Raw genomic sequence first — 26,679 nt, forward strand, 5'->3', positions numbered from 1 at the left:
TACCACAAATAACTGAATCTTTAAATCAAGAGTAGATGTTTTTCTAGGAGATCTGCTGTAGGAATTATTTTGGGGAGTTCTATGGCCTGCATTATACAGGAGGCCAGACAAGGTGATTCCAAGGCTGGAAGGGATCATTGTGATCTATGAATAATACTAGTGCAAGTTTCAGGAAACATTTTATTCAACAAGTATTTCTTTATGATTCTACGAAGGTGATCAAATAAACAGCAAGACATAAAAACATGAAATAGTTAAGAGTTTATTCTAATTGCTTTAATTACAGTGCTTGTTTGTCAAAATGAAAACTGAAACAAGTATACAAAACAGTTTGATTACTAATTGTGTATTGAAAGCATAAAGGTTTCCGCAACACTAAACAAACCAGTTCTGATAGTTCCCCAAGTTTAATGTTTTCAACAGCTCCAGCTTCTTCAGTGTTTATCAAAATACAAAAGAAAAAAGTAAAGAGATCTTTTTCTGATGGCAAATCTGAACCTTGCAGTATGAGGGATGCCCAGGGTTTTCACACATATACAGATATGGGATTGTTCCAAAATGGGATTTAATACTTCTAGAATGGAATGATTCTCCAGACTCTCATGCTTTTTTCTAGACACTATACCTAGATGTTTGGTGACTTGTTCATGGCATTTCTTATTTACGTACAGTACTTTCCGACTATAGAGCTTAGGACTGACGTAGGCTGTCCTTTCTGTGGAAAGGTTTTGCCTTCTGGAGTGGTTTACACACAAGAAAAGTACAAAACACTTCACATAGGATGTAAGAGGTTAAAAATGTGACCCTCCCAGAAATTATTCAAGTCTGATGGAAGATCACAATATCAACCTTATCTGAAGCAAAACACAGAGGTTTAAGCTGCATGAACAAATTTTCAAACTGCTCTAAACCAGTTCAAACAAACCTTTGAACACACATGCTATGAACTACAGAAAGATCCAGAGATCTAGCAGTTACATGGATCTGTATTTTAATCAGATGAAGCTTGGTTTCATTTCTGCTTGGCCATGTCAAAGGAATTAAAAATCACTGATATTCAAACTGGAATCACAGAAATTATGTCCAACATACTTCTTATGTGCTCAAGTGTTTTACTTTTCTGTAGCTTTTTAAAAAATAGAGCATTCAGGTTAAAAACCAACCACCAAATGGATCTCAACACAGATCTCACAACCCAACAGGGACAGTATTCAGCTCTATTGTACATTGACTACTGGCAACCCATATGTTAATCCGCTTAAATCCCTTCCCAGTACTAAACAGTGAGTTGATTCTTTACAATAAAAAAAGCTGAGTAATATTGCATAGGAGTACCAGAAACTGCCTCATTGGAAACAAAAACTATTTACATTAAATAAGAAACCTGTTTTCAGGCTTGTATTTGCCACATTTACAGCATGGTGCAATACATACTGTGACAAAAGTAATGAAAACAGCTTCCGGCACTCAATACCACAAAGTAGCACAGTTTGCCACATTAGAGTAAAGCGAAGGGCGAAGAGGAGGAAATAAAAGGGAGGGAAGGAAAAAGAGGGAAGAGGAAGTTTTATGGTTTCATTTCTGGTTTCGGAGCTGATTGGACAACCAGTCCAGTCCTTCATAGAGACCATCTCCACTAGTGGCACAGGTTGCCTGGATATACCAGCTCCTGTGACGAAGAGAATGGAGTCCAAGTTTGTCTGTAATTTCTGCTGCATTCATTGCATTAGGGAGGTCCTGAATGTGGGAAAACAAGGAAGTCATTTTCCACTTACAAAAATCCTTTACATATTTCAGTTCAAGTGTTCACATATGAGAAGGTACGAAACCAAGTGATACTTAAATGAACACCAGAAGTATTTGCATAACACCTTAGTATGTAACTATCCTAACTCAATGAGTTTTCAGAAAAATTTAACACAAGTCAATGAAAAGTATTTATTTCATCCTATGAAACGAAACTGCCCCAAAGTACTGTATTGTATAAGAAAAAGGAAGCTGGTGATGCAGAACTGAAGTGCAGAATTCATTTTCTTAAATGGAAAAGCAAGGATATCTAAAGATTTACCTTTTTAATTAAATTAGCAGTTACATTTTAATTTAGCAATTTTAAAGAATTTAAATTACACCTTTGAAAATCTCTGCTCTCAGGTTAAGATTCTGCTTTCTCTCAGCTGTAGATTAAAGTAACAGCTTTCTGTTTAATCTTTTAACTTTGGTAATGTGCTTTTTAAAAAAGAGAATCTTACAGTCTGATCAAATTAGAAAAAGGGGTGGAACTCTATTCAAGCTGTCTACAATTCTATAATTGCTGGATGCTTCTGCTAAGAGATCAGCAGCGAAATGGTTAATGTTGACATTTAAACTCACTAAGGGCTCGTCTACACTACCACGCAGGGTTGATCTAAGATATGCAACTTCAGCTATGTGAATAGCATAGCTGAAGTCCATGTACTTAGATCTACTTACCACGGTGTCTTCACTGCGGTAAGTCAATAGCTGACGCTCTCCCGTCAACTCCGCTTGCGCTCCTTGTTCTGGTGGAGTACCGGAGTTGACAGGACAGTGCTCAGCAGTCGATTTATCGCATCTAGACTAGATGTGATAAATCGACTGCCGGTGGATTGATCGCTGCCCGCCAATCCGGCGGGTAGCGTAGACAAGCCCTAAGGTTCAGAATTAACATGTACTGAGATAAGACAGTTCACACTTCAGGGCTATTGTTTCAGGCCATCTGGGAGACCTCACAATGTCAGCTCCCATTTAGTCACGAGGTTCTCTTCACAGCTGAGGAAACGGGATTTTTCTGAAAAAACTTGAAGTGCAGTTCTGACGAGCAGGTACATAAATAGCACTCTTAACAGCTCTGCTCCCTGCCTACCTTCAGTCTTGCCTGAAGACTAACAATGACTACTTATTGCTTTTAATGGCTGTAGCCAATAAAGCTGAGTCAACTGAATTCTATTCTTACACACAGAAAAGTTAATTAGCTGCATGTGTTCAAATTTGCAATACAGTTACATGAGTTTTAGGGAGGACCTAATCTGGACCAAGCCATGCACTACTGGTGGTGATGCATGAGACAGAAAACCCAGCTAGACTGAGTCTATGGAGAGTTTGCAGAGCTTGCCATTCAATTTTTTTTTTTTTTTTTTTTAAAGGGATACCACAAAGGCAGTCAACTGACAGAATTACAAGGGACACCTAAATTTACCATAACTAATGAATTAGATAAACTATCTTCAGGTTACTGTATGCTTTGGCAATATTTATTTATAGTCAGTTTCCAGACTGCATGGGGAAATTCAGACAGCTGCAATAGCAGAATACTTTTAAATTAACTTAAATTCAAGTTGGCAGCATTCTTTACTAGCAAGCTGAGAATCTGGTATGGAAATTAGTGTGACAAATATGCAGATTTATGATGTCACTTTGATGGAGTCAGTTTTCAGAGAAGGACCCACACTTTAAATTTAGCTGAAGCCCGTGGAGCTACAGATCAGTGTCAATATGGTATTCTACTGAGTACCCTTTCAGTCTCTCACTAAAGAATGTTGAAGACTGCCATATCGCAGTGTACCAAACATTTTTACACAACTATTTCATGACTCTTCAGAATTGTTTTTTAAATAGAAGCCTTTAACTCATACCTGTTTGTTAGCAAACACTAGTAAGACAGCATCTCTCAGCTCATCTTCTGCCAACATTCTCATAAGCTCTTCTCTGGCCTCATTCACTCGTTCTCTGTCATTACTGTCAACCACAAAAATCAAACCTATAAAACAAAAACAATCATTACAAAAAACCCAACTAGCTGCACACCAGAAATTCTCCTTTTAAAAAAATCCTAGCTTTTTTCAGGTCAGGGCGGGGGGGGGAGGGTTGGAGAACAATCAAGTATTTTGAAGTTTTAACGAAGATAAAGCAAACAGCTTATCAATACGTACATACCACTTCGTGTGTCTCTGGCTGCTAGAACATCTTTTGTTTGAGATAATGACAAATCCCAGCAAATGCTGACTATGCATAGATTTTCCTCCCAATTTTGGACCAAGAACAGATTTCAAATTACACACACACAGAGAACTACAAAAAAATATTTTCACACAGTGTAAGTTCTCTTAAAAAAAGAATTGTTATAGGGCAGGAGAGTTGCTACAAGACTTGTATTTTACATGCTTTAACATCAATTCCTCTAGTTATCTCATGTCCTTCACTCCTGGTTTTATGTTAGCTCTGTAGTAGACGACAAGTACTTAAAAAGGAGCATATTTTCTCCATTAGTTTAAAAGCAGATTTTCAACTCTTCCAGAGGAAAGAATTCTGAACTCTGGTTTTGACAGGCAAGCAAAACAGCTGATTCTCAAGTGTTTTAAAGGAGCAACTGTTGTCATTTTTACATCTACGTTAATCTAATTTGGGAACTGAAACAAAAACACTGAAGTTTTGGATTGGTACCCACTTACCAAACCCTTGAATGGACAGTTTTTTGATGCTTTGGCTTATGTTTTCATGTAGTAAGCAATTCAGGAAAAAAAAGTTTAACACACACAAGTTTCTTTACCATAGACAGTCATTTAACTGAGGACCCACCTTGTGTATTCTGGAAATAATGGCGCCAGAGAGGTCTGATCTTATCCTGACCACCTACATCCCACACTGTGAAGCTAATGTTCTTGTATTCTACTGTTTCTACATTGAAACCTGAAATAGAAATGGTGACAAAAAAATTGATCAAGCAGGAAAATATATACTACTGTCTCCAATTCATGCTCAGAAGTAACCATAAAAGACAAGTATATGAAGTTGAATTTAGATGCTTTCACATTTTCCTCTCAAGACCTCAACATGGTTACGAGCCGTTTCTCTTACCTTCTGAAGTCCCCTAAAATAGACAGTAATGAGTGTGTATGAATGGCTCCTCAACTGAAACTTCTGCGGCTGGAACTGTAAGAGGAACTAAAAGGACTTTTAAATATATTCCTTCCTACCTTACCTTCAGATTTTATTGATTTGATTCTAACCTCTGACCATTCCATCTCCCCAGAAGAGCCACTCTGTTTTTCCATCCCTACCCCCCCCACAAATGATTCATGTTTGTGGTGCCCTTAGCATAGAAAAGTTAGACAAACTTCCCCAGCCTATCAAAAGCTGCTCCACACACTGGCCAGAAGGAAGGAATGGAATTAAAAGCAGTCATATGCTAAGTTCTCTGTAAGCTGTGCGGCCACACGGCAGGCTATCAAGGGCCATGCAAGCGTGCAACCACAGGGGCCCTAGACTGGAGAGGCGCCTCTCCCCCTGCCCTAGCCCCGGAGCTGCTGCGGCCGGAAAAGGTGCCTCTCCCCTGGCCCGCTGCAGCGAGATTGGGGGGGGGGGGAGGAGGGGAGGGGGAGGGAGAGAAGAAAGGTCCTTCCCCTCCACCACAGCCTGCACCCCAACCCCCTCATCCCTAGCCAGAGCCCCCTGCACCCCAACTCCCTGCCCCAGACCTGAGCCCTGTTCCACACCCCTACCCTCTGCAACCTGCACCCCAAACCTCTCCCCACTGCATCCCAACCCTCTGCCCCCCGCCACACTCTGAACCACTGGGCCCCACCCCCACCACACATCACCTCCATATTAGTGCACATAACAAAATTCATTCCGCACATGGATGTAAAAAATTAGAGGGAACATTGGTCATAGGTTCTCTTCTCCTCCCAGGCCTAAAGAGGTAACTGCTTCCATCCCAACCCTTCAGAGGTGAACTGTCACTAGAGCCAAGTCAGGATGCAGCACTGCAACCGAGCCATGAAACCAGCAAAGCACATGACAGACTCAAGACACCGATGTATGTGAACAATGTGCCACAGGGACCAGCATCTCAAAATGGTTAAAAAAGCAAGCAAAATGTAAATATCTTACCTATAGTAGGGATAGTAGTTACTATTTCGCCAAGTTTAAGTTTGTACAAAATAGTGGTCTTTCCTGCAGCATCCAGACCAACCATAAGAATACGCATTTCTTTTTTGCCAAAAAGGCCTTTGAAGAGGTTAGCAAAAATATTTCCCATGCTTGAAATATGGTGTTCCCGCACTGGCCAATGAAATCTAGAAAGAAGAAATTCAAGACAATTAAAACATAAGAATGGTTATATTGGGTCAGACCAATGGTCCATTTGGCTCAATATCCTGTCTTCTAACAGTGGCTTCACAGGAATGAACAGAACAGGGCAGTAATTGAGTGATCGATCCCCTGTTGTTCAGCCCCAGATTCTGCCAGTCAGAGGCTTAGGGACACCCAGAACACGGGGTTGTGTCCCTGACAATCTCAGCTAGTAGCCATTGATGGACCAATCCTCCGTGAACTTATTCAATTCTTTTTGGAACCCAGTTATACTTTTGGCCTCCACAACATCCCCAGCAACGAGTTCCACAGGTTAACTATGCACTGTGTGAAGTAGTACTGCCTTATGTTTTTTTTAAACTTGCTGCATATTAATGTCAGTGGGTGATCCCTGATTCTTGTGTTCTGTGAAGGGGTAACTAGCACTTCCTAATTCATTTTCACCACACCAGTCATGATTGTATAAGCCTCTATCATAACCCCCCTTAGTCATCTCTTCTAAGCTGAACAGTCCCAGTCTTTTAATCTCTCCTCACATAGAAACTAATAAGTTTTGTTGCCCTTCTCTGTATCTTTTTTGAAACGTGGTGACCAGAACTGCACGCAGTATTCATGGTGTGGGCGTACCATGGATTCATCTAGTGGCATTATGATATTTTCTGTCTTATTACCTATCCTTCTCCTAATGGTTCCTAATATTGTTCACTTTTCTGACTATCGTTGGACATGGAACAGATGTTTTCAGAGACCAACCCATGATGACTCCAAGATCTTTCTGAGTGGTATCAGCTAATTAAAACCCCATTTTATATGTATAGTTGAGATGTTTTCCAAAGTGCATTACTTTGCATTTATCAACACTGAATTTCAGCTGCCATTTTGTTGCCCAGTCACCAAGTTTTGTGAGATCCTTTTGTAACTCTTCCCAGTCAGCTTTTGACTTAGCTATCTTGAGTAATTTTTATTGTCTGTCAATCTTTGCCACCTCACTGTTTCTCTCTTTCCAGAAAGTTTATGTATTGAACAGCACTGGTTCCTGTACAGATCCTCGGGGGACTCTGCTATTTACCTCTCTCCACTGTGAAAACCATTTACTCCTAACCTTTGTTTCCTATTTTTAACCAGCTACTGATCCATTAGAGGACCTTCCCTCTTATCCCATGAGTGCTTACTCTGCTTAAAAGCCTTGGAGACTGACTTTGTCAAAAGCTTTCTAAAAGTCCCAGTACACCATATTCACTGGCTCACCCTTGACCACGTTTGCAGACACCCTCAAAGAACTCTAACAGATTGGTGAGACATAATTTCCTGTTATACAAGCCACACAGACTCTTCTCCAGCATACTGAGTCCATTTATGTGTCTGACAATTTTGTTCTTTACTCTATTTTCAACCCATTTGACTGGTACTGAATTTAGGCTTACCGCCTTGTAATTGCCAGGACTGTCTCTGGAGCCTCTCAAAAATTTGCATTATGTTAGTATCCTCCAGTCATCTGATACAGAGGCTGATTTATGCAAAAGGTTACATACCACAATTAGTAGTTCTGCAATTTCATATTTGAGTTTCTTCAGAACTCTTGGGTGAATCCCATCTGGTCTTATGTACAAGTTACTGCATGTATAACTACTGACAACATTCTTCATAGTGACATGGGCTAAGAACAGCTATAGACTAGCAGCTGAACACAAATTCTAACAAAAGCTGTCAGGAGCTCATGGTCTTTTCAGGATTTTAAAAATGCACTGGATACAGATTAGTGGTTTTTTTAAACTGTTTTGCCTAACTATGGAAAATGCAAGGACTTTGACAAATGGGGGAAAAGGTAGTCCTAATTATAAGACAGCTACCATAAGTAGTCCTGAATCTTTTGTTAGTGTGCTTACGCTATGTCTTTCAATTACCGACATACTCAGCATCACCATCCTTTTCCAATGCTGAAAAGTTATACAAAAGCTAAGTATTAATTTTTAGTGAAAGAAAACATTGAAGTGTACGTGATTTATCAACATGAACAACACACTTGACTACTTCATCGTGCCTCAACGCTTTGTGTGGGTTACTCATAGCACATATATTACCTCAAAATGATAAATATACCATTCACTCTAAGCTGACTAGAAGATGTTAAGACCTGGGCTGCCTTTTTATTTTTATTTTTTTTTAAAAACACAAACACTAACACTACTCTGTGCACTAAACAAAGACATGGGAAGTGACAAATCCCCCTGACACAGCCCACCATGTTTCCCTGCTCTTTAACAGTTGCTTCCCTCCTCACCAGCGGATTGATTTATACGAGGAAGCCAATTTGCAATGTGAACATATTGGCTGAGGCTTTGCTAAACACCAAACCTGCATCTTTGAGACAGACAATCTTCTCAAAAGTGGATCAACTGGTTTTATTGAAACTTTCTATGAGATATCATTGACTGTTGGTCGAGATTGGGTACGCAAAAGTATCAGTCAAAAGGACAATATGAGAAAATGGTGGTGGTGTTAATCATTCTACTCTAATCCTATCTACAAGTGAGCACTGAAGTTGAGATGAAAGCGGAAGACCAAAAGAATAGCTCAGAATATGATTCTTTAGGATTTGAGGAAACTAGTGCTCTGAAGCTGTTAAAATACAAGACAGTTTTAACAGATATCTGCTTTTCTACTTTTAAGTCCTGACCCACAGGGTTACATTTTCAGCAAAACCTTTGCAGTTCACCTATGTATCTGATACACTGCTATATTTCCATTAAAAAGGTACATTATGTTGCTATCAGCAAATTCAGTACTACACTCTAAGGATATGCAGTGTTGTAGCTGTGTGGGTCCCAGGATATTGGCGAGATAAGGTGGGTGAAGTATTATCTTTTATCGGACCAACCTTGTCTCCCTCAACAACAGAAGTTGGTCCAATAAAAGATATTACCATGTCATTCTAGGGATAGGAATTATTGCCGCTTATGGCAATAAAAAATTATTATTTTTCTAACAAATATCACTGTATGTTGCGTTCAACTGAAAACAGCATCCACGACAAATTTTACCAGAGAGAAAGGGTAAGAACTTAAGGGCATTTAAAAACAAAAGCTTAACATTTTTTACGTTCCTTAACTAGTAGATGGTGACACTGCATTACACTGAACTGGTGACATAATTCACTTTGTTACTGTTTTGCCTGGAAACTGAGGTCTCGAATGCACATTGATATATGCAGAGATGACCATCACGAATGGAAAAGTTAACTTAAAATTACGGTATACATTTTCGAACAAAAAAGACAGCAGGAATACACAGTCATAAACGGCATGATTTTTAGAGGATTTCTGTTTACTACAATAAGCCAAATTCTTTATATAATATGATGTGTACTCTGTTAACACATTACCAATGAATCGGTCATCTGAAAGTTTACTGCACATGTGCAGTAAGCAAGGGAGACTTAAGACTGTCCCTCGAATTTAAGAAACTCTTAAGATAGTCCATGTCACAGAACTCAATTTCCTTTTGATGACTAAAACATGTCAGTTATTACACTTCCCCAACCCCAAAATACTTAGCAATGAGTAATGCAAAGAGACCAGAATCTACCTTGATTTGTTTAGCAATGTGTTAAGAATAGTATAGTTTCGCTGCAAAACTCACTGAAGGTTCTCAGCAATTATGTTCTTAAAAATGATGTTCTAGTCGATACATTTTAAACCAAAGTTTTAAAAATAATTGTGGAATTACTGAATATTACTGAAGCCAATATATAAATATTGGAAGTTAGACTAAATATGACTCAGTGTAGCGCCCAAAAAAGATTTGCGCATCCCAGTGCCCTCTGTCAAAGGGATCCTTATTAGTCTCAGAATGATCAAGAAGCTATCATTCTCTTTCACATATAGACTAAAGTTTAGGATCGGCACAGTGGAATGCTTCTGTTGCACCACTGTCCATGTTTGTTTTCAGTCTCGATGGCTGTCATTCTGGAATCTTTCACCAACATTTAATTCGCTTAAGTTTAATAAGATGTGGCGTGGAAACTGTTAGGTTTACTTCCAGTTAAAATCTGTTTTATTGTCATAGTTAAAAAGAGATGCTTTCTCTTAAGAAAGCTTAATGCTTTCATATTCCTATAAAGCCAAAATATTGAGCTACTGGAGAGAACTGTAGTTCAACTTATGAATGTTGTATCACACAGAAAGATTATGGCATGACTCATTTGCAAAGGAATGCATTTCCTTCTTTCTAGAGCCCCCATTTCCTCAAAACACTGTCACCAGTCTTCCAGACAAGAACAGGAGATGCCTCCTTTCGCAGCAGACAATGTCAATCCTTATTTGGTGAGGGGAGTGAATGACAGGAAGCATTCCACTGGGCAGGAGTGTGCTGCCTCCACAGCAGATCCCTATACCAGACTAAAAAAAAAGATTTGGACTTTATTTTGTTACATAGGCATTTATAACTACACCCCTGCTGGAGGGCTGAGTACCACCACTATTAGGCTACTTTACAAGCCCTGTAAAGAAGTGGAGTAAATTTTTAAAAAATATTTTACATGTTTAAAGACATAACTGAATTTAGGTTATGACTATCTTGACAGCAGCCATTTAAAACTGGATACTCAGTTAACATGTAGTTGAGATTCTTAATGTATTCCCATGCCTCAAAAGAGGCATACAATCTGTGGTTGTCTTACAGTAACAAGTTTCTATGGGCAGGACTTCACTACCCGCTGGATCAGCGGGTAGTGATTGATCTACCGGGGAATCAATTTATCGCATCTCATCTAGACGTGATAAATCGATCCCCACACGCGCTCCTTGTCAACTCTGGAACTCCAGCTCGTGAGAGGGGGAAGCGGAGTTGACGGGGAGCGGCAGCAGTCGACTCGCCACCATCCTCACGGCCAGGCAAGTTGACCTAAGATACACCTACTTCAGCTATGCTATTCATGTAGCTGAACTTGCGTATCTTAGGTCAACCCCCCACCCCCGTGTAGACCAGGGCTATGTTTACACTTAAATTCCATTGCTACTTCCCCTCCACAAACTATGGAGACAGGAGGATTTTCCTTGAATTCTTTTGGTGGCAGATAAGTTTGTGCTCCCCATTTAAGCCTAAATTAGAACTATCATCCTCCTCAGTAGTTTTATGACATCCACCTTTCTATTCAACTTCAGATTTTTACACTTTTCACTATGTCTCCATTTTAAATGATCTTTTCTACTGAATATAAACTTAGCTCCTCTCCTTGGATACAATGTATGCTTTACCACAATTGTTACCCAGTTCTGTGTCTTGTCCAATATTCTCTATAGCAGCACCCAAACTGTACACAATACTTGAGCATATAGCTGTAGTCCTTTTAATGGCATAAAAATATTTACAATCTAGTTTCCATCTGTGTAAAAGTCAGAACTTGAAACATTTACTAGGTACCCATTAGACAGAAGCAATACTTACTAGTAGCAATGCTCTATAGAGAAACCCAGCTACAAACCTGTGTTAATTATGCAATTCCTGGTGCTATTCCTGGACCCTGCTTGGGGGTCTCTTTTGTATTTGCCTCTGGCTAGATGTTAGATAAACTTACCCCCTACCATGGCTGCTGGAAAGAGGGAAGCTTCTATTATTTTACGCCTCTTCCAGTCTCCAGTTCCCCTTTTGTCTCCTTCCACTAACTCATCTTCCAGTTTGTATCAATCAGCATAACTTCCATTCTCTCACCACCCTATAATCTCTCTCTCTCTTTTTTTTTTTTAAAGACAGGCTTTAGTGCTATTTTTACATAATTATTATTAATGGAAGAGATTCAGTCATGCCTTCTGTACCTTCATGTGTCTGTATAGCGCAAAGTATAACAGGGACATAATTGTGACTGGGGCATCTCGCACTATAGCAATATAAACTGTCTTCTAGTTCTTTCCCCTAGCACATCTACTTATGAAGACCACCAGCCTAACTATTAACACTGACAATTTCTGAATTCTCCACTCCATATGGCGAGACCCTTACCCAAAAAGGCCCATGAAAACTATGTTTACATTGCAACTAAATATCCATGGCTGGCCCATGTCAGCTGACTAGGGCTCACTGGGCAGTTTAACTTCAGTATAGATGACTGGGCTGGAGCCCAGATGTCTACACTGCAATTAAACAGCCCTGCAGCCTGAGTTCCTTGAGTCAGTCAGCTGACACGGGTCAGCCACGCATGTTTACTGTGTAGACATACCAGTGTCTTCTCATTCTCGCCTCTTCCAGATGTCTGGACGTGTGCCATTACGTGTCTTACCTGAGAAAAGGCAAACTATACTAAAGTGAGTCTTAACTACCCAATATATGGCCTATTCTTAAGTAAAGAATCTTCCTTTAGTCCGGTTTTCTTTTCCCTTAACTCAAGTTAGTAGAGACCCCAAATATTACTTCTGTTAACAGTTTGACAGTCCATGTGAAGCTAGTTTGGTGGTCTCTGTCTAGTTCCCAGTGCACAGGTATAACCTCCACAAGTAGTTCAGCCAGGGCTTGTCTACACGACAAAAGTTACCTTAATGTGGTTTATCCTTGTCTTCATATGCAGCCAAACCACATTCAGCACCACCCACTGTCAGCAATAGGCAGTTTTTGTATATAGGCAAGTCCCCAGCTAGCATCCTCAGAAGAGATGCAAGAGAATTAACAGATTCTGTTGTTCTATCACCTGTAAGGTACGGCCCTCCAGGTCAGGGCTGATGTTACAGATTGAGCTGCTGCTAAATGTGCCAACAGCATTTTGTAGACATGACTGACATCCATGGAGGCTGAAACCTAGTACCATTCACCAGCTCTGAATATGCCTTTGCTACTCTTACTCCTGTTTTGCTGCTCATTAGGCCCAGCCCTGTACTACATACAAACTTATGTTGGTATAACTACATCCCTTAGGTGAAAATCCACACCCGAGTGATGTAGTTATACTGACTAAACCCCTGGTGTAGACAAAATTATGTCAATGGGAGGGCTCCTCCCGTCAACTTAGCTATTGCCACTCAGGGAAGTAGAGTACCTACGCTGAAAGGAGACGCTCTTCTGTGTCGTAGGTAGGGTCTTCACTAAGTGCTACCGGGGCAGCTGCATCGTTGTAAGTATAGACAAGCCCTGAGCACTACAGAGCACACCCTTACTCTGATGTTGCATTCTATAGCACCTCCCACAAGGTTTGCACAGTGGTAGAAACCTGTTATTCAGGTTCAGTTAAGATGTTGCGTGTCACTGGTAAGCAGTAAGAGGAACAAAGACTCATTTCTGGGTAAGACTGCAAATTTATACCAGGAAGTACAATATATCTCAAACTTCAGGTACATTTCTAGCAAGTGATGTATCTTAGGTAAAGTCATAGCAAAGTTAAAATTAGAGTGACTGAGTCTTATAGTAATGCTTTTACTACACAGAATTCATTTTAGAAGTTTGCTCAAGTGGTATATGGCACCACTGACAAATGTTAACCTTTAAGCATTACATTATCTAAAATAAAAGGGATGTGACTAAAAGGTACGTTTAGTAGTGTTCTATACTTTAGCATCCATACCAGTTTTAATGGCATTTTATTTTACTTGCGTGCCTTTAGAAATTCAGTATGTTCCTCCTTTTGCTGCTTGTATGCTATCCAATAGTTGTTGAATAAAGCCAGTCTACTAATTTTAATTCAAACTATGCTGTAAATAATCTGCCAAGAAAGGTGCGTATTTTTATTGATGTTTTAACTGGGATTTAAGATCTTTGAAAACTGGAATGCAGTCTTTTAGTCTTTCATGGCACAGTTCCATTTGGCCATGTACAACTGATTCAACTTCTTTATTGACTAAATAAAAAAGCAATTGTGCTGTAAGTCGCCATTTCCTGTAATTTCACACTGTTTTAACGAAAAGATATTGTAGAATGCTTTAAGGCAGGGGTTCTCAAACTGGGGGGTGGCAAGGTTATTACATGGGGGGTCGCAAGCGGTCAACCTCCACCCCAAACCCCACTTTGCCTCCAGCATTTATAATGGTGTTAAATATATAAAAATGTGTTTTTAATTTATTAGGGGGCGGTCGCACTCAGAGGCTTGCTATGTGAAAGGGGTCACCAGTACAAAAGTTTGAAAACCACTGCGTTAAGGCAATAGGGTGGGGAAAAACTTGGATATCCAACATCCTTCTGCCATTTTCACAATTTGAGTAGTAGAATGTTAGATGCAAAACCAAAATATTTACATCTGTGCTCCTCCATAACCACACTCACATGGAGCTTCAGCAGCAATTAAACTGATGTTACACATGTCCACTGTTTCAAACCATGGCAAGAAAAGCTATTGGTCAGGAGTATAAGCATCTTGCTCACAAACTGCCTTCTACTACTGATGATGACCAACATAAAAAAGATGGAAAGGCACTGCTAGCAAATAAGACTGACTGCAGAAAAGCTTAATTCCCTACTTCAGAGTACAAACATGCCATGTCTGTTAAAGAGAAAGCAGCTGTAAGGAAGGCATTCTGAAGACTTGCTAAACCCTTAGCCAGCACTAGCAGTTTCAGCTGTTTTTCCTTTAGCTTTTTCTTCCAATAGCTACAACTGGTAAAGAGTATCATTAATGTACACACATTCTTGTGCACCACAACATGCTATTTACAATATAACTAGTTAAAATGCCTCCTTTGTATAAAAGATCTGACCATATTGAAGCCACAGCACTATCGGTCTGAAATGTAATATTAAACTTGTGATTTCAGATATGTATTTAAAATATTTTTCACAGCAGTCCTTTTCTCCATGCCCAACTGCCTATGTTGGCTTTCTTGTCAACAGTATAACCAAAATGTAATTCTAGAAACTGCTTCTTGTGTCCAAATGTTTTGCCAGCTACTTAAATGCTTAATGGGCACAAATGACAGGTTTATGAACCAATTTCCGCCCCCCCCCCCCGCAACATATCAAAGGCACTCTTCCTCATTGAAGACTAAGTAAAATTTATTTGCATGGACTTATACGAAGTGCTAACAAATGCACAGAGTAAAGAAACACAGTTTTACCCAACCTCTTTAGTTTTCCTTGGTGTGCCTTTGACCTGTAAAGTACTGTTTGGATGTTGGGTCATTTCTAACTTTCACAGGGATAAACCATTTTAGAAGTTTTAGTGCCAACGTAGTCTAGCAGCACAGTATTTCACACCTGAAATGGATATATAGCCAATTAAACAAACCTGCATGCTTTCGTACTTGAAGAATTTCCTTTAGCTTAAAATGTTCTATTGCAGCAAATTTTAGAACTAGCCCCCGATCAGAATACTGCCAACTATGTAACTAAACACATGTTATACCTAACTGTTTGTAGAAGTTGTTTACTGGCCTTTCACCTATGAAGCAAAGGATGAAAGATGGCTAAATAGCAAGTAGTTGTAGCCAACTCAACGAATTCTTTGAAGCTGGAATTATAGTTTTGGATTTCTAATTTTTTCTACTGAAATCAAGACTACTACTTTCAAGATATTATTTACAGGACTAAAATTAAGCATAAGTTTTAGATATAGAAGTCATGTTAATTTTCAGAATTTTTAGTCTAAGTATGTATCATCATCGGCAATCTAACTTTCTATGAAGTCTTAGAATTAAAGATGAGTCATGTACAGAGTATTTAAAGATGAGCTGCAAAACAAGAGATGGTATCATTTAATACTCTCACCATGATGTATTAAGACTACCTCTACACTCCTCCTCTGCCCTTCCACCAACAACTTGTTACAATATATTAAGCCCTCTGTTCTCTTTAATGGAGGTATTTGGTAAGATCTGTTGTGCATCTTAAATGGCTGATCACACATAATGCCATAACCAGAGCTGCAACTTTCCCTATCTCCAACTGAAGGGGGTGGGAGTGGATGCTGAGTTTGGAAAAGGAAGGAAAAACAGTTAAAAAGTTACAGTATCTTGGTTACTTACCAACCAACACAAGGAAAGCAGAGACCTGACATTCCTGATGTTTCTAACGTAAAATAAACCATTCCTTCTGGAAAAAGCCAATTGAAAGCTGTCTATAAAGACATGGTACAGTAAAGGGAATTCTGTCTTTGCTTCACAGTTCAGCTTTAAGAATTCCCTTCTGTGCCCATTTGAAGTGATTCTTCTTCATGGTACCACAAGAGCCATCAAAATGTATTCTTTTCTTGCTAAGCGTAACTGAAGATTGATCTAAATGTGGCTTTCATGTTCTCCAAGACTTGATGAACAGGGCACTCTATGAAACTAGATGAAGAGTCATGCAGAGCAGACAATGCCAGTCCCCAGATGGGCTGGATGAAAACCATGTATACTGTAAGTTATTTTCAACCAAGAGTCGCAGCTAAGCCTTTTAAAAAAAATGTTGAGCACCACAACTGAACTTCTCTGCCAAACTACCATACAAGAGCAGCTAAATATCAGGACCAAATAAATGCAACTGTTGCAGGTGTTGAACACAGCTTGGCATGTCTTCAAATCAAGATGATGTTCTTCATTGACAGTAGATCTTACTTGCGACTTTGGCCACAGCTTCTCAATTGCTTCTGCACAAGAATGAAACATGACTCCTAAGGAACATGAGTTCACCTAAATTCCATCACATCTCTTCTGTCTGTTACAATTTAAGTAGACAGGTGAATGTAAGTTCTGGGAAGAGACCTTCTTCACACTGTGTGTTCCTACGGCGCTTAGCATAATGGGGCCCCTGGGTGCTACTGTAATAGAAATAAATAGGTGGGACATGCGCATGAACAGTTAAATATTGCCCTAGTGCACTAAAGATTTAGTCATTCCTGCAGTAATGGGAACAGAAGTAGACTGCACAATGTTCTAGAACCCATGGAGACAAAAGGTGGACCATTTAACATTTTATTCAAAAGCCACATTAGTCTGGGGTTCTTGTTTTCAAGTTCAACCTAATGCACGAGAAGTAGTGATGTACTTCTAAGTTTCAAAAATAAAACCCTGAACCACGTTAAAATATTATGAACAGTTTGTGTATCAAGACAAAAAACAGGGATAACTCAATATTGTTTATCTAAAAAAAACAGGCGAACAATTTAATGTATTCCACAGTAATCCAGTGGGCTCTCAGCTTTTGGCAGCCCACATTTTTGCAAAGAGATATTAAGTTTAGAGAGGCTCATTTGGATCATTACTTCTGTATCTTCCTTTAAAAAAAGGTTGGCAAAAAATGGAAAGGAATTCACTCTACTGGAAGGAGTTTGACTACAATCATGAGATTTCTGGGCAGAAGCAGAAGGCTATTCTATTTTTTCCTTCTGGATGCCCCCAATTGCCTGAACGAGGATGTCAGAGTTAAGTGTAGTCTCCTACCCAGTCAAGGCACATCTAAAGTAATTTGATTACAGCTTCATCTGCTTTCAAAAATGGTGAAACCTAAGAACACTGTGCTCAGTCTAACCAGCAGAAAGTGTTAACTACTTCCACTTAAACAGAATGTGGCTCAGACTTACAATAGCAAAATACTTATATAAGTTAAAACTGCTCAAGTTTTAAACTATGTCTGACATACTACCCCATCCCCATTCACTATACGAGTTCAACACTATGACTAGACTCACCCTAGATACTGTGAATAAATTCAAGTTAAAGAATAAATGAAACAAGATTGGTAGCTGACACTTGACCAAATCCAAGAGCCAGTGCTCAACTGACTGTTTGGATCAAGATCAGCATATGAATAGGAATTATATTAGAATTGAGACATCAGCAAAAGTAATACCATATATTCACAATGTTTTCATGTATTAGAAACAAAAATGAAATTAGATACTTGCAAGCAGCAAGAAAAACTGCCGAATAATGCAGAAAAACAGCTGTTGTAGCAGGAAGCTGATTCAAAACTTTTGCCCATCAGTACAAGGAAGAGAATGATAGCTGGGGATAGTGGTAGCTGTATCACTAGTTCTACAGTCTCCACAAGAACAAGGCCTTCAACGGACGGGACGGGGGGGGAAGAGAAACGAAATGGCTATGTGAGAGAGAGCTTACAGCAGCGCAACTGCACCGATGGAGCTGCGCCACTGTAAGCTCTCTAATGCAGTGGTCTCCAAAGTGGGGTGTGCGCAAGACCATCCCTGGGGGTGTGCAGCAGGAGGAGAGCTGGTGGCACGCCGGCGGCCGCTCGGCTCTCGCCGCTCCGTCTTCGGAGGCACGCCGGCGGCCACTCAGCTCTCGCCGCTCCGTCTTCGGAGGCACGCCGGCGGCCGCTTTTTTTTTTTTTTGCGCTTCCCCAGAGCTGGCCCTGGCAGTTCACGATTCAAAAAGTTTGGAGACCCCTGCTTTTACGTAACTGCTCTAAGCAGACGGGAGTCTCCTGTCCACTTAACTAATCCACCCCCAATGAGTAGCAGCAACTATGTCAGCAGGAGCTCTCCTGCTGCCATAGTGCTGTCCACATTGGTGCTTAACTAGGCACAAGTTATGTTGCTCAGGGGGGTGGCCAATTCACACCACTGAGCAATGTAACGTATGTCGACTTAAGCTATAGTGTAGCCATAGGCTATGCTGACCAAATATACCCATTGTAAAGAATCCAGAACACTAAAATACTCATGAGAATGACCTACACTTGATAAAATATTTCATAACAGATGATGAAACTAAAGTGTGGTTCTACCCTGAAATGTAAATATTGGCATCTCAGTGATTTTCTACTGAGCAGGTTTGATAGAAAAAAAGTCATTTTACTTAACTCCCATCATTCCAAATTCAACCAATCTTGTCGTCAAGATGGGTTTCTTTCCTTCTTCCACCAATTTATGTAATAAGGGTTCTGCATGGTAATTATGCCCTTAGTTGTACCCATGCAATTCTAGTACCTAGGGACAGTTTTACACAGGGGTAACAACCACAGTGAACAATTCTGCTGAGTCACAAAAAGGAAAAGAATCCTGTCCACTCCTAACTCTGCTAGCTTCAAAGCCTAAGAAACTCTCCATTTTGTCAACAGACTCAACAAGTATGACTCAGACCTACACAAAGATCTATTGAGTAAGAATGTACCACTTTTATAGTCCCTTTTCAGATAAGAATTTTTTAAAAAAAAACTTTGATAACTTTATACTAAGGGATTTGCTGATACAGACTGATGTTGAGATTAGTAACAGACACTATATCCAATTTAAGGTTATTGAATTACGAACCCACAGCAAATAAGTGGACACCATGATCAGTCAAGCCACCTATTTATGGGCACAACTTACCCTGCACCTGATTTTTAAAGGTGTTTCTTAACCAGTGTCCATTGCTGTAGCACCCAAAGCTGCTGAGCAGGTAGAAGTGACATTTGTTTAAACCATCTCTTGGCTTTGCTGCTCTGCCAGAGCAGAAGTGTCAGTAAGCATGGCAAATGAAGACAGTCAAGCCAGCCAAATTAAGAGCTTCAAGTCAGATAAGTTTCCTCACCTTTTCATTCAGGGCTACCATTACAATAATGGCTTGGGGGAAGTAGTCAGCTCCCAAGCTTTGCAGCAATTATGGGTGTCCAGTAGAGGAAATAATGGCATCAAACCAACCCTCTAAGTACATTTTCAGAAAATCTCTTTCCTTCCATACCTACAAGCTTAACAGTGTATATAACGGTACCGCTTTGAGTAGAAAGTCCACAAAGAAATAAAGAGTATTTGGAGGAAAATTTAACTCCCTTAAGGAAAGTTATGACAGGGAATACCCAAATTCAGATAAAAACCTGTTGGGTTATTAGAGTGGCAAAAACAGTAATAGAACTGTTCTGCTAAATGACCTTGGACAAATCCCTCAACTTTAAGCTTTCAATTTCTCATCTGTACAACAGGGATAATAATGCTCTTCAAAGAGGTGTTGTGAGGCTCAGTGGTTGCACAGCAAAATTCAAAATATTACCTGAATAGTTAACATTTCAGCTATAGATTAAGCTGATGGATTCAAAATAAAACTTCTGCATACACTCAGTCAACCTGAAGAATTTGCTTTGGTAGGTACCAAGTGCCAGAGTGACAAAGTCAAATACTGTGACTGGATGATTTTGTGACAAAGTTTTAATTATACTAAGATGGGGTAAATCCAATCATGCCTCATGACCAATGAATTCTATACTACTGGTGAAATGAATTGTGGGAGAGGGTTACCTTCCTGGAGTGTCATATATGGGCCACAGATAAAAGGCAGATGGGATTTTGTAGGCCAAGGGCTAATCTGATATAAGGAAGCCTTGCATGCAGAGTAGTGGAAGGCTGACCTCCTGGGTCACCCACCCAAGCAGTTGAGACTGGAAAGAAATTCTGTTCTAGGGTAAAGACAGCAACTGTACTCTTCACCATTTCATCCCATCACAAAACCCAACCCAAGCACTATAAGAATTAAGCAATTATACCCTCAAACCTTTAATGAACGCACACACATCCCAGATCACACTCCCAGGACTGGACAGTCATTAAATACCTAAAGCTAGCCAACGGTCTGAGAAAGAAGAATCATATGCCCTGGGCCAGCTCCGAGTTACTCAGAGAGAGAGATTTGACCTGACCGCCCCCATCCAACTCCCCCACAGGGGTGGAGGGGGGGCACGGCCGGGGGAGGATGTTGGATCTGTAGACCTGACATGGCCAAGGTTGTGGAGTTAGGTCTGTAGAGCTAGCCAGGCCAAGGTGGGAGATTCCGGACTGAGTCCCTAAAACTGGCTGGGCCGAAGTCGGGTGCCTAGGCTGGGCCCAGGCTGCGGGGGGGGGGGGGGGGGGGGAGGGGGAGAAGAGGGGGCAGGCAGGTCGGCTGCCTAGGCCAGGCCCAGGCTGGGGGGGGGGGGGGGGGAGAAGAAGAAGAAGGGGCAGGCAGGTCGGCTGCCTAGGCCAGGCCCAGGCTGGGGGGGGGGGGGGGAGAAGAAGAAGAAGGGGCAGGCAGGTCGGCTGCCTAGGCCGGGCCCAGGCTGTGGGGGGGGGGGGGGGGGAGAAGAAGAAGAAGGGGCAGGCAGGTCGGCTGCCTAGGCCGGGCCCAGGCTGTGTGGGGGGGGGGGGGGGGAGGAGAAGAGAGGAAGATGAGGGGTCAGGCAGGTCGGCTGCCTAGGCCGGGCCCAGGCTGTGGGGGGGGGGGGGAGAAGAGAGGAAGATGAGGGGTCAGGCAGGTCGGCTGCCTAGGCCGGGCCCAGGCTGTGGGGGGGGGGGGGGGGAAGGAGAGGGGGCATGCAGGTCGGGTGCCTAGGCCGCGGCCAGGCTGGGGCGGTGGGGGGGGGGGCGCGTCCCGGGGTCGGGTCCCTAGGCCGGGTCGGGGAGGCGGGACTGGAACCCCACGCGGGCAGCGACCGTTTGAACCGCTCCCCGGACCCCTTCTCGCCGCTCCCCGGCCGCCCCACGCTCCCCCGGGAGGGGCGGCCCGCGCCGCGGCCTGCTGGTGCCTCCCCTCCTGGGCAACACGCCGGTCCGCCCCCGCCGCTCCCGGCAGGCCGGGCCCCGACGCTCCCCCACCCAGCGGCCTCCACCCCCAGGCCCGGGGCGCAGCCCAGCCGCCGGCGCCGAAGGGCCCCAGGCCGCCGCGCGGGGCGGGAGGCCGTTGGGCCGGCGGCGCGAGGGGGATGTCGCCGCTTACCCGGCGCTGGCTGCCCCGGGCTCTGGGTCTCGTTCGGGCTCTCGCTCGGGGCCGGTTCCCTCCTGCGCTTCTCTCCCGCTCCCCGCCCAGGCTCACAAGATGGCGGCTGCGGGCAGCCACGTCAGTGCCAGGGCCGCGCGGAGCACGACGGGTAACCGAGGAGGGAAGCGGTGGGCGGAGCTCCCGCGGCGCCCCGGCTCGGCGTGCGGAAAGGGGAGGGGGCGGGGGCAGGAGTGAGGAGGTGGTGCGCGCCGAGGGGGCGGGCTCGCGGTGTCGCCGTGGCGCGCGCCGAGGGGGCGGAGCCGAGAGCCTCAGGGAGGCGCGCGCCGGGGGCGGGGCCTGGGAGGGGACGGTGGTTGTGTCCCTTGCCTTCGAACTTTGCCCGCCGGCCAGCGGCGGTGAGGGGGCAAGAGGGGGCCGGCGGCGGCGGCCCCGGGGCACAGCGGGCCGGTGCGTCCTGCTGGCGAAGCCTCCGGCGCCTGGCGACATGCGCACGCCTCGCCTCTGGGTTTACACGAGCACCTTGCACGCCTTGGGGTGCCACACACATGGCTTGTGACAGCACACCCCTTGGGGTGACACGCACATGGCTAGTGGTGACAGCACACCCCTTGAGGTGACACACACATGGCTAGTGGTGACAGCACACCCCTTGGGGTGACACACACATGGCTAGTGGTGACAGCACACCCCTTGAGGTGACACACACATGGCTAGTGGTGACAGCACACCCCTTGGGGTGGCACACACATGGCTTGTGACAGCGCACCCCTTGGGGTGACACGCACATGGCTAGTGGTGACAGCACACCCCTTGGGGTGACATGCACATGGCTAGTGGTGACATACTTCCCGTGTGGTGATAGCACACCCCTTGGAGTGACACACACATGGCTTGTGGTGACAGCACACTGTGGTAACACGCACATGGCTTGTGGTGACATACTTGTAGTGATAGCACACCCCTTGTGACACGCACATGGCTAGTGGTGACATACTTGTAGTGACAGCACACCCCTTGGGGTGACACGCACATGGCTTGTGGTGACAGCACACTGCTTGTGGTAACACGCACATGGCTACTGGTGACATACTTCCCTTGTGGTGTTAGCACACCCCTTGTGACACACCCATGGCTTGTGGTGACATACTTACCTTGTGGTGATAGCATACCACTTGTGCTGACACGCACATGGCTTGTGGTGACAGCACACCCCTTGGGGTGACACGCACATGGCTTGTGGTGACATACTTCCCTTATGACGATAGCACACCACTTGTGGTGACACGCACATGGCTTGTGGTGACATACTTGTATTGTAGTAATAGCACACCCCTTGTGGTGAAACGCACATGGCTTGTGGTGACATACTTGCCTTGTGGTGACAGCACACCCCTTGGGGTGACACGCACATGGCTAGTGGTGACAGCACACCCCTTGGGGTGACACGCACATGGCTTGTGGTGACATACTTCCCTTGTGGTGAGAGCACACCCCTTGTGGTGACACGCACATGACTTGTGAGTCGCACACCCCTGGTGACAGGTTTCAGACCGGTAGCCGTGACATGCACACGCCTCTTGGTGATAGCACATGCCTTTTGGTGACATGGGCATGCTTCACACCACATGGTGACACATGCGTTTCATGGTGACATGCACCCGCCTTGTGGTGGCACAGGCACGCTTTACACCTCATGGTGACAGCATACGTCTTGTGACATGGGCATGCTACGCACCTTGTGGTGACAGCACATGCCTTGTGGTCACATGGGCATACTCCATGCCTTGTAGTGACACACAAACACCTCGTGGAGATAGCACACACCTCTTGGTGACATGGGCATGCTGTACGCATCATGGTGACATGCACACACCTTGTGACGCACATCTTTTGTGACATGGGAATGCTTCATGCCTTGTAGGACTTGCACACATCTTGTGACACACGCTTGTGACACGCACACATCTTGTGGTGAGAGCACACACCTTATGGAGACATGGGAACACATCATGTTCTGTGGTGACACTGGCACTTACTGGTTTGTGGTGACAAGCACATGCCCTGTGGTGACATTGGCACACATCATGCCTTGTGGTGAAACATACACCCCTTGTGATGATGGGCCTGCTTCATGGTGACACACACGTGGTGACACATCACACTGGTGACATGCACATGCTTCATGAAGACACAGACGTACTTTGTGCCTCATGGTGACACATTTAAGCACCATGTTGCTGCACTGTCACATTCATGCTTTGCACTGCCCCATGTACAAGTTCATGCCATGTGGTCATCTTTTCACACTTGAGCCACCGTATAGTGATTCATGCCTTGTTTATGCCTCACACCCTTCTTGTGAAATGGTCACACCTCAGGGAGACCTTCATGCCTTGTGAAGATAAAACTATGCTTTGTGGTTCGCAGGGGCCAGCTTGTGGCAGAGCCAGTCACTTGGCAACTTAATGAACACAGTCAGAAGCTGTATTTGACTTTGACTTTGCTCCAGGACCCCACCCCGACTGGAGTCAACTTTAACTAGAAGGGTAGATTGTCACTACAATCATTAGGCCAGACCACCCACGACTTGGTCACTGACAGTGGTGATGTGAAGTATTTGTGCACTGAAGCACAAATGTGACGTTTTGGTGTGCTGTCACTGTGATATTTTGATGTGTCACAGTGACTTTTTCATGTGGTGAGGTGATGTATTGCGGCACCGTGGCACGGTTTTGTTTTCATGCGTTGGTGTCTCTTTGTGATGTTTCACATTACTGTCTGTTGATGCTAATGATGGAGCACAATGAGGTTTTCCCAAAGCACCGTTGGGATCTATCACAATAGCTCAAGCTTCTCATTGTGTATTAGGAGCATGCCTGGGGCTACGTTGTTATTCAAACCTCGATTAGGGCCCCAATTCATCAAGGTATCATATGATACAACTGTAGAGCCTAGGAGCCCTAGATCGTGGGCCAGGACACCGTTATTCTAGGTGCTGTACAAAACGACCTTCCCTACCCCAAAAAGCTTATTGTTCTTGATCTTCCTTTAGTACCTGAACTCTTGCATTGAATGAGGAAGGGCTCACCACGTGTTTTACTGCCATACCAATTTATCAATGCCGTCCATGCAAAGCACACCCCTCTTTCATATTTAGAATGTTGGGAGGCAGCTGGAAAAGGCCTCAAAGTTGTTAGAAGATGAATGTGCATCCACAGACTATGGTTTTCAAACTTTCACCATTTGGTGAAATCAAAACAGATTTTCATCAGGACAATGAAAGGCACTTACTTCTCCTTCATCAGAGCTATTTCCTTGCCAGATTTCAACTTCTTGCCCTCACCTTTTCAGCACTAGCGCAGTTCTAAAAATGTTGCAATTTTTTTTTTTTTTTAGTGGAAATAGTACGCTTTGTTCATTGAACTGGTTTTGCTCAAACTTAAAAACCCTCCAAAAATATTTTCAGGCAGAAAATTCAGGCTGAAAGGTGAACATTTTAGAAATGTCTGAACAGCTTACAAAGGATAATTAGAATGGAAATATTTAGGCCAGTGGTCCACAGAGCATTTGCTGTTGGTGTGTATTGAATCACATGATGGCATTCCTTGTTTCCAGCTGCTGCCACAAGCATCCAGGCTTGCCAACTGCAAAAATGGCCTGTAAAAGCAGATAAAAACAATGAGGAGTCAGCCTAGGTGCCTCTACTAGAAGCTGCAGCTGCAGAAAAGGAGAAAAAACAGGACCACCATCAGGCATGGGAAACACCAGTGGGACTGGAGCTGTTACTCACCAGAATGCAACATCCCGAGGAGCAGGGGAGAGTGGTGTCAGGAAACTGAGCAACAAGTGCGGGGGAGTAGAGGGAAAAGAGACTGAGGTTGGGGAGTATATCCAGGGGAATCATGGAAGAACCAAGCAGCAGAGAAACACATGTGGGGTAGAGGAAGCAAAGGGGACATACTTTCCTAATATTCCTCTTTTAAGTAAACATTGTCTGGAGTTGCTATAGGGATGTTATGTGGTTGTGAATGGGAGCGGAGATATGAGGTGGGAGGGGAGGTAGTTCTCTATTAAAATATGGTCCACCCATTCTATGTTAAAGTTTGAGAAGGCCTGGGTTAGACAGCCTTAACTAAGCTGTCACCACAGTTCCAGTTATAATGACTAAACACATGGAGAAAGTCGGAAGACTGGAAGCCATGAGATTTAGGTTCTGTTCTTACCTTTGCCACATCGTCTGTGTGTGAACTTGGGGCAAAGTTGCTTCACCTTCCTGTGCCTCAATTTCCCCATCTGGAGGATAATAATACTTACCTATCTCACCTCAAATGATATGAATATCTAAAGTAATTTAAGAGCCTGAGAGGGAAGGTGCTATGTACACGTGTAAAGCAGTATCGCCAACTCCAAATGTTACAAAAAGTTAGTGATTCAAATTCAGGTTTGGAATAAGTGGGAATAATTCCTGTTGAGATCATGTTTCAGTTTTGACTCTCACAGTGACATGAAGCTCATGAGACTGGCTTAAAAATAATGACATTAAAAAAAAACTTTAGGTTTATTTTTATTTGTCTTCTGATTTGATGGCCTTAAGGTACACAGAGGTCACATTTTTAAGCTTTTATCTGCCACTGTGAAGGCTAGAAACTTATTTTTTAACAAATGAAAGCTGAGATTCTGATGTACTCACATAACTCCAGTAACTGGGGTTCATGATTATGAGATTCTCCGTAAAAACATGAGCGTTGGCAACACTGGAAAGTGTTATTAAACAGAGTGTGAAACATCTGGACCCATGGAAAAGAAGCCCTTGAGGAATTCCACCATGATTTCAACAATTTCCATCCCACCATCAACCTCAGCCTGGACCAGTCCACACAAGAGATCCACTTCCTGGACACTGCGGTGCTAATAAGCGATGGTCACATAAACACCACCCTGTACCGGAAACCTACTAACTGCTATTCCTACCTACATGCCTCCAGCTTTCATC

General features: G+C 43.2%; 1 protein-coding gene across 1 annotated transcript; it reads right to left on the reverse strand.

Annotated features, from left to right (window-relative positions):
* Window positions 1-254: 254 nt before the first annotated feature.
* On the reverse strand, window positions 255-21,832 carry ARF1 (ARF GTPase 1). Its single transcript, XM_074946436.1, has 5 exons — window positions 21,684-21,832; window positions 5,908-6,092; window positions 4,594-4,704; window positions 3,651-3,775; window positions 255-1,737 (listed from the first exon to the last, which is right to left on the reverse strand). The coding sequence occupies exons 2-5, from the start codon at window positions 6,053-6,055 to the stop codon at window positions 1,576-1,578; spliced, it is 546 nt and encodes a 181-aa protein (XP_074802537.1). The 5' UTR covers window positions 6,056-6,092; window positions 21,684-21,832; the 3' UTR covers window positions 255-1,575.
* Window positions 21,833-26,679: the final 4,847 nt, after the last annotated feature.

This window comes from Natator depressus, chromosome 2 (assembly GCF_965152275.1).
Source record: "Natator depressus isolate rNatDep1 chromosome 2, rNatDep2.hap1, whole genome shotgun sequence".
Lineage (NCBI taxonomy): Eukaryota > Metazoa > Chordata > Testudines > Cheloniidae > Natator > Natator depressus.

What these genes read in the sequence shown, in the direction of transcription:
- ARF1 (XM_074946436.1), bottom strand. Translation starts at nt 6,055, where the DNA reads ATGGGAAATATTTTTGCTAACCTCTTCAAAGGCCTTTTTGGCAAAAAA. An exon ending in AACTACTATCCCTACTATAG is followed by an intron (nt 4,705 to 5,907) that starts GTAAGATATTTA and finishes TTTCTATTTCAG; the next exon opens with GTTTCAATGTAGAAACAGTA. An exon ending in TTATTTCCAGAATACACAAG is followed by an intron (nt 3,776 to 4,593) that starts GTGGGTCCTCAG and finishes TTTGTTTTATAG; the next exon opens with GTTTGATTTTTGTGGTTGAC.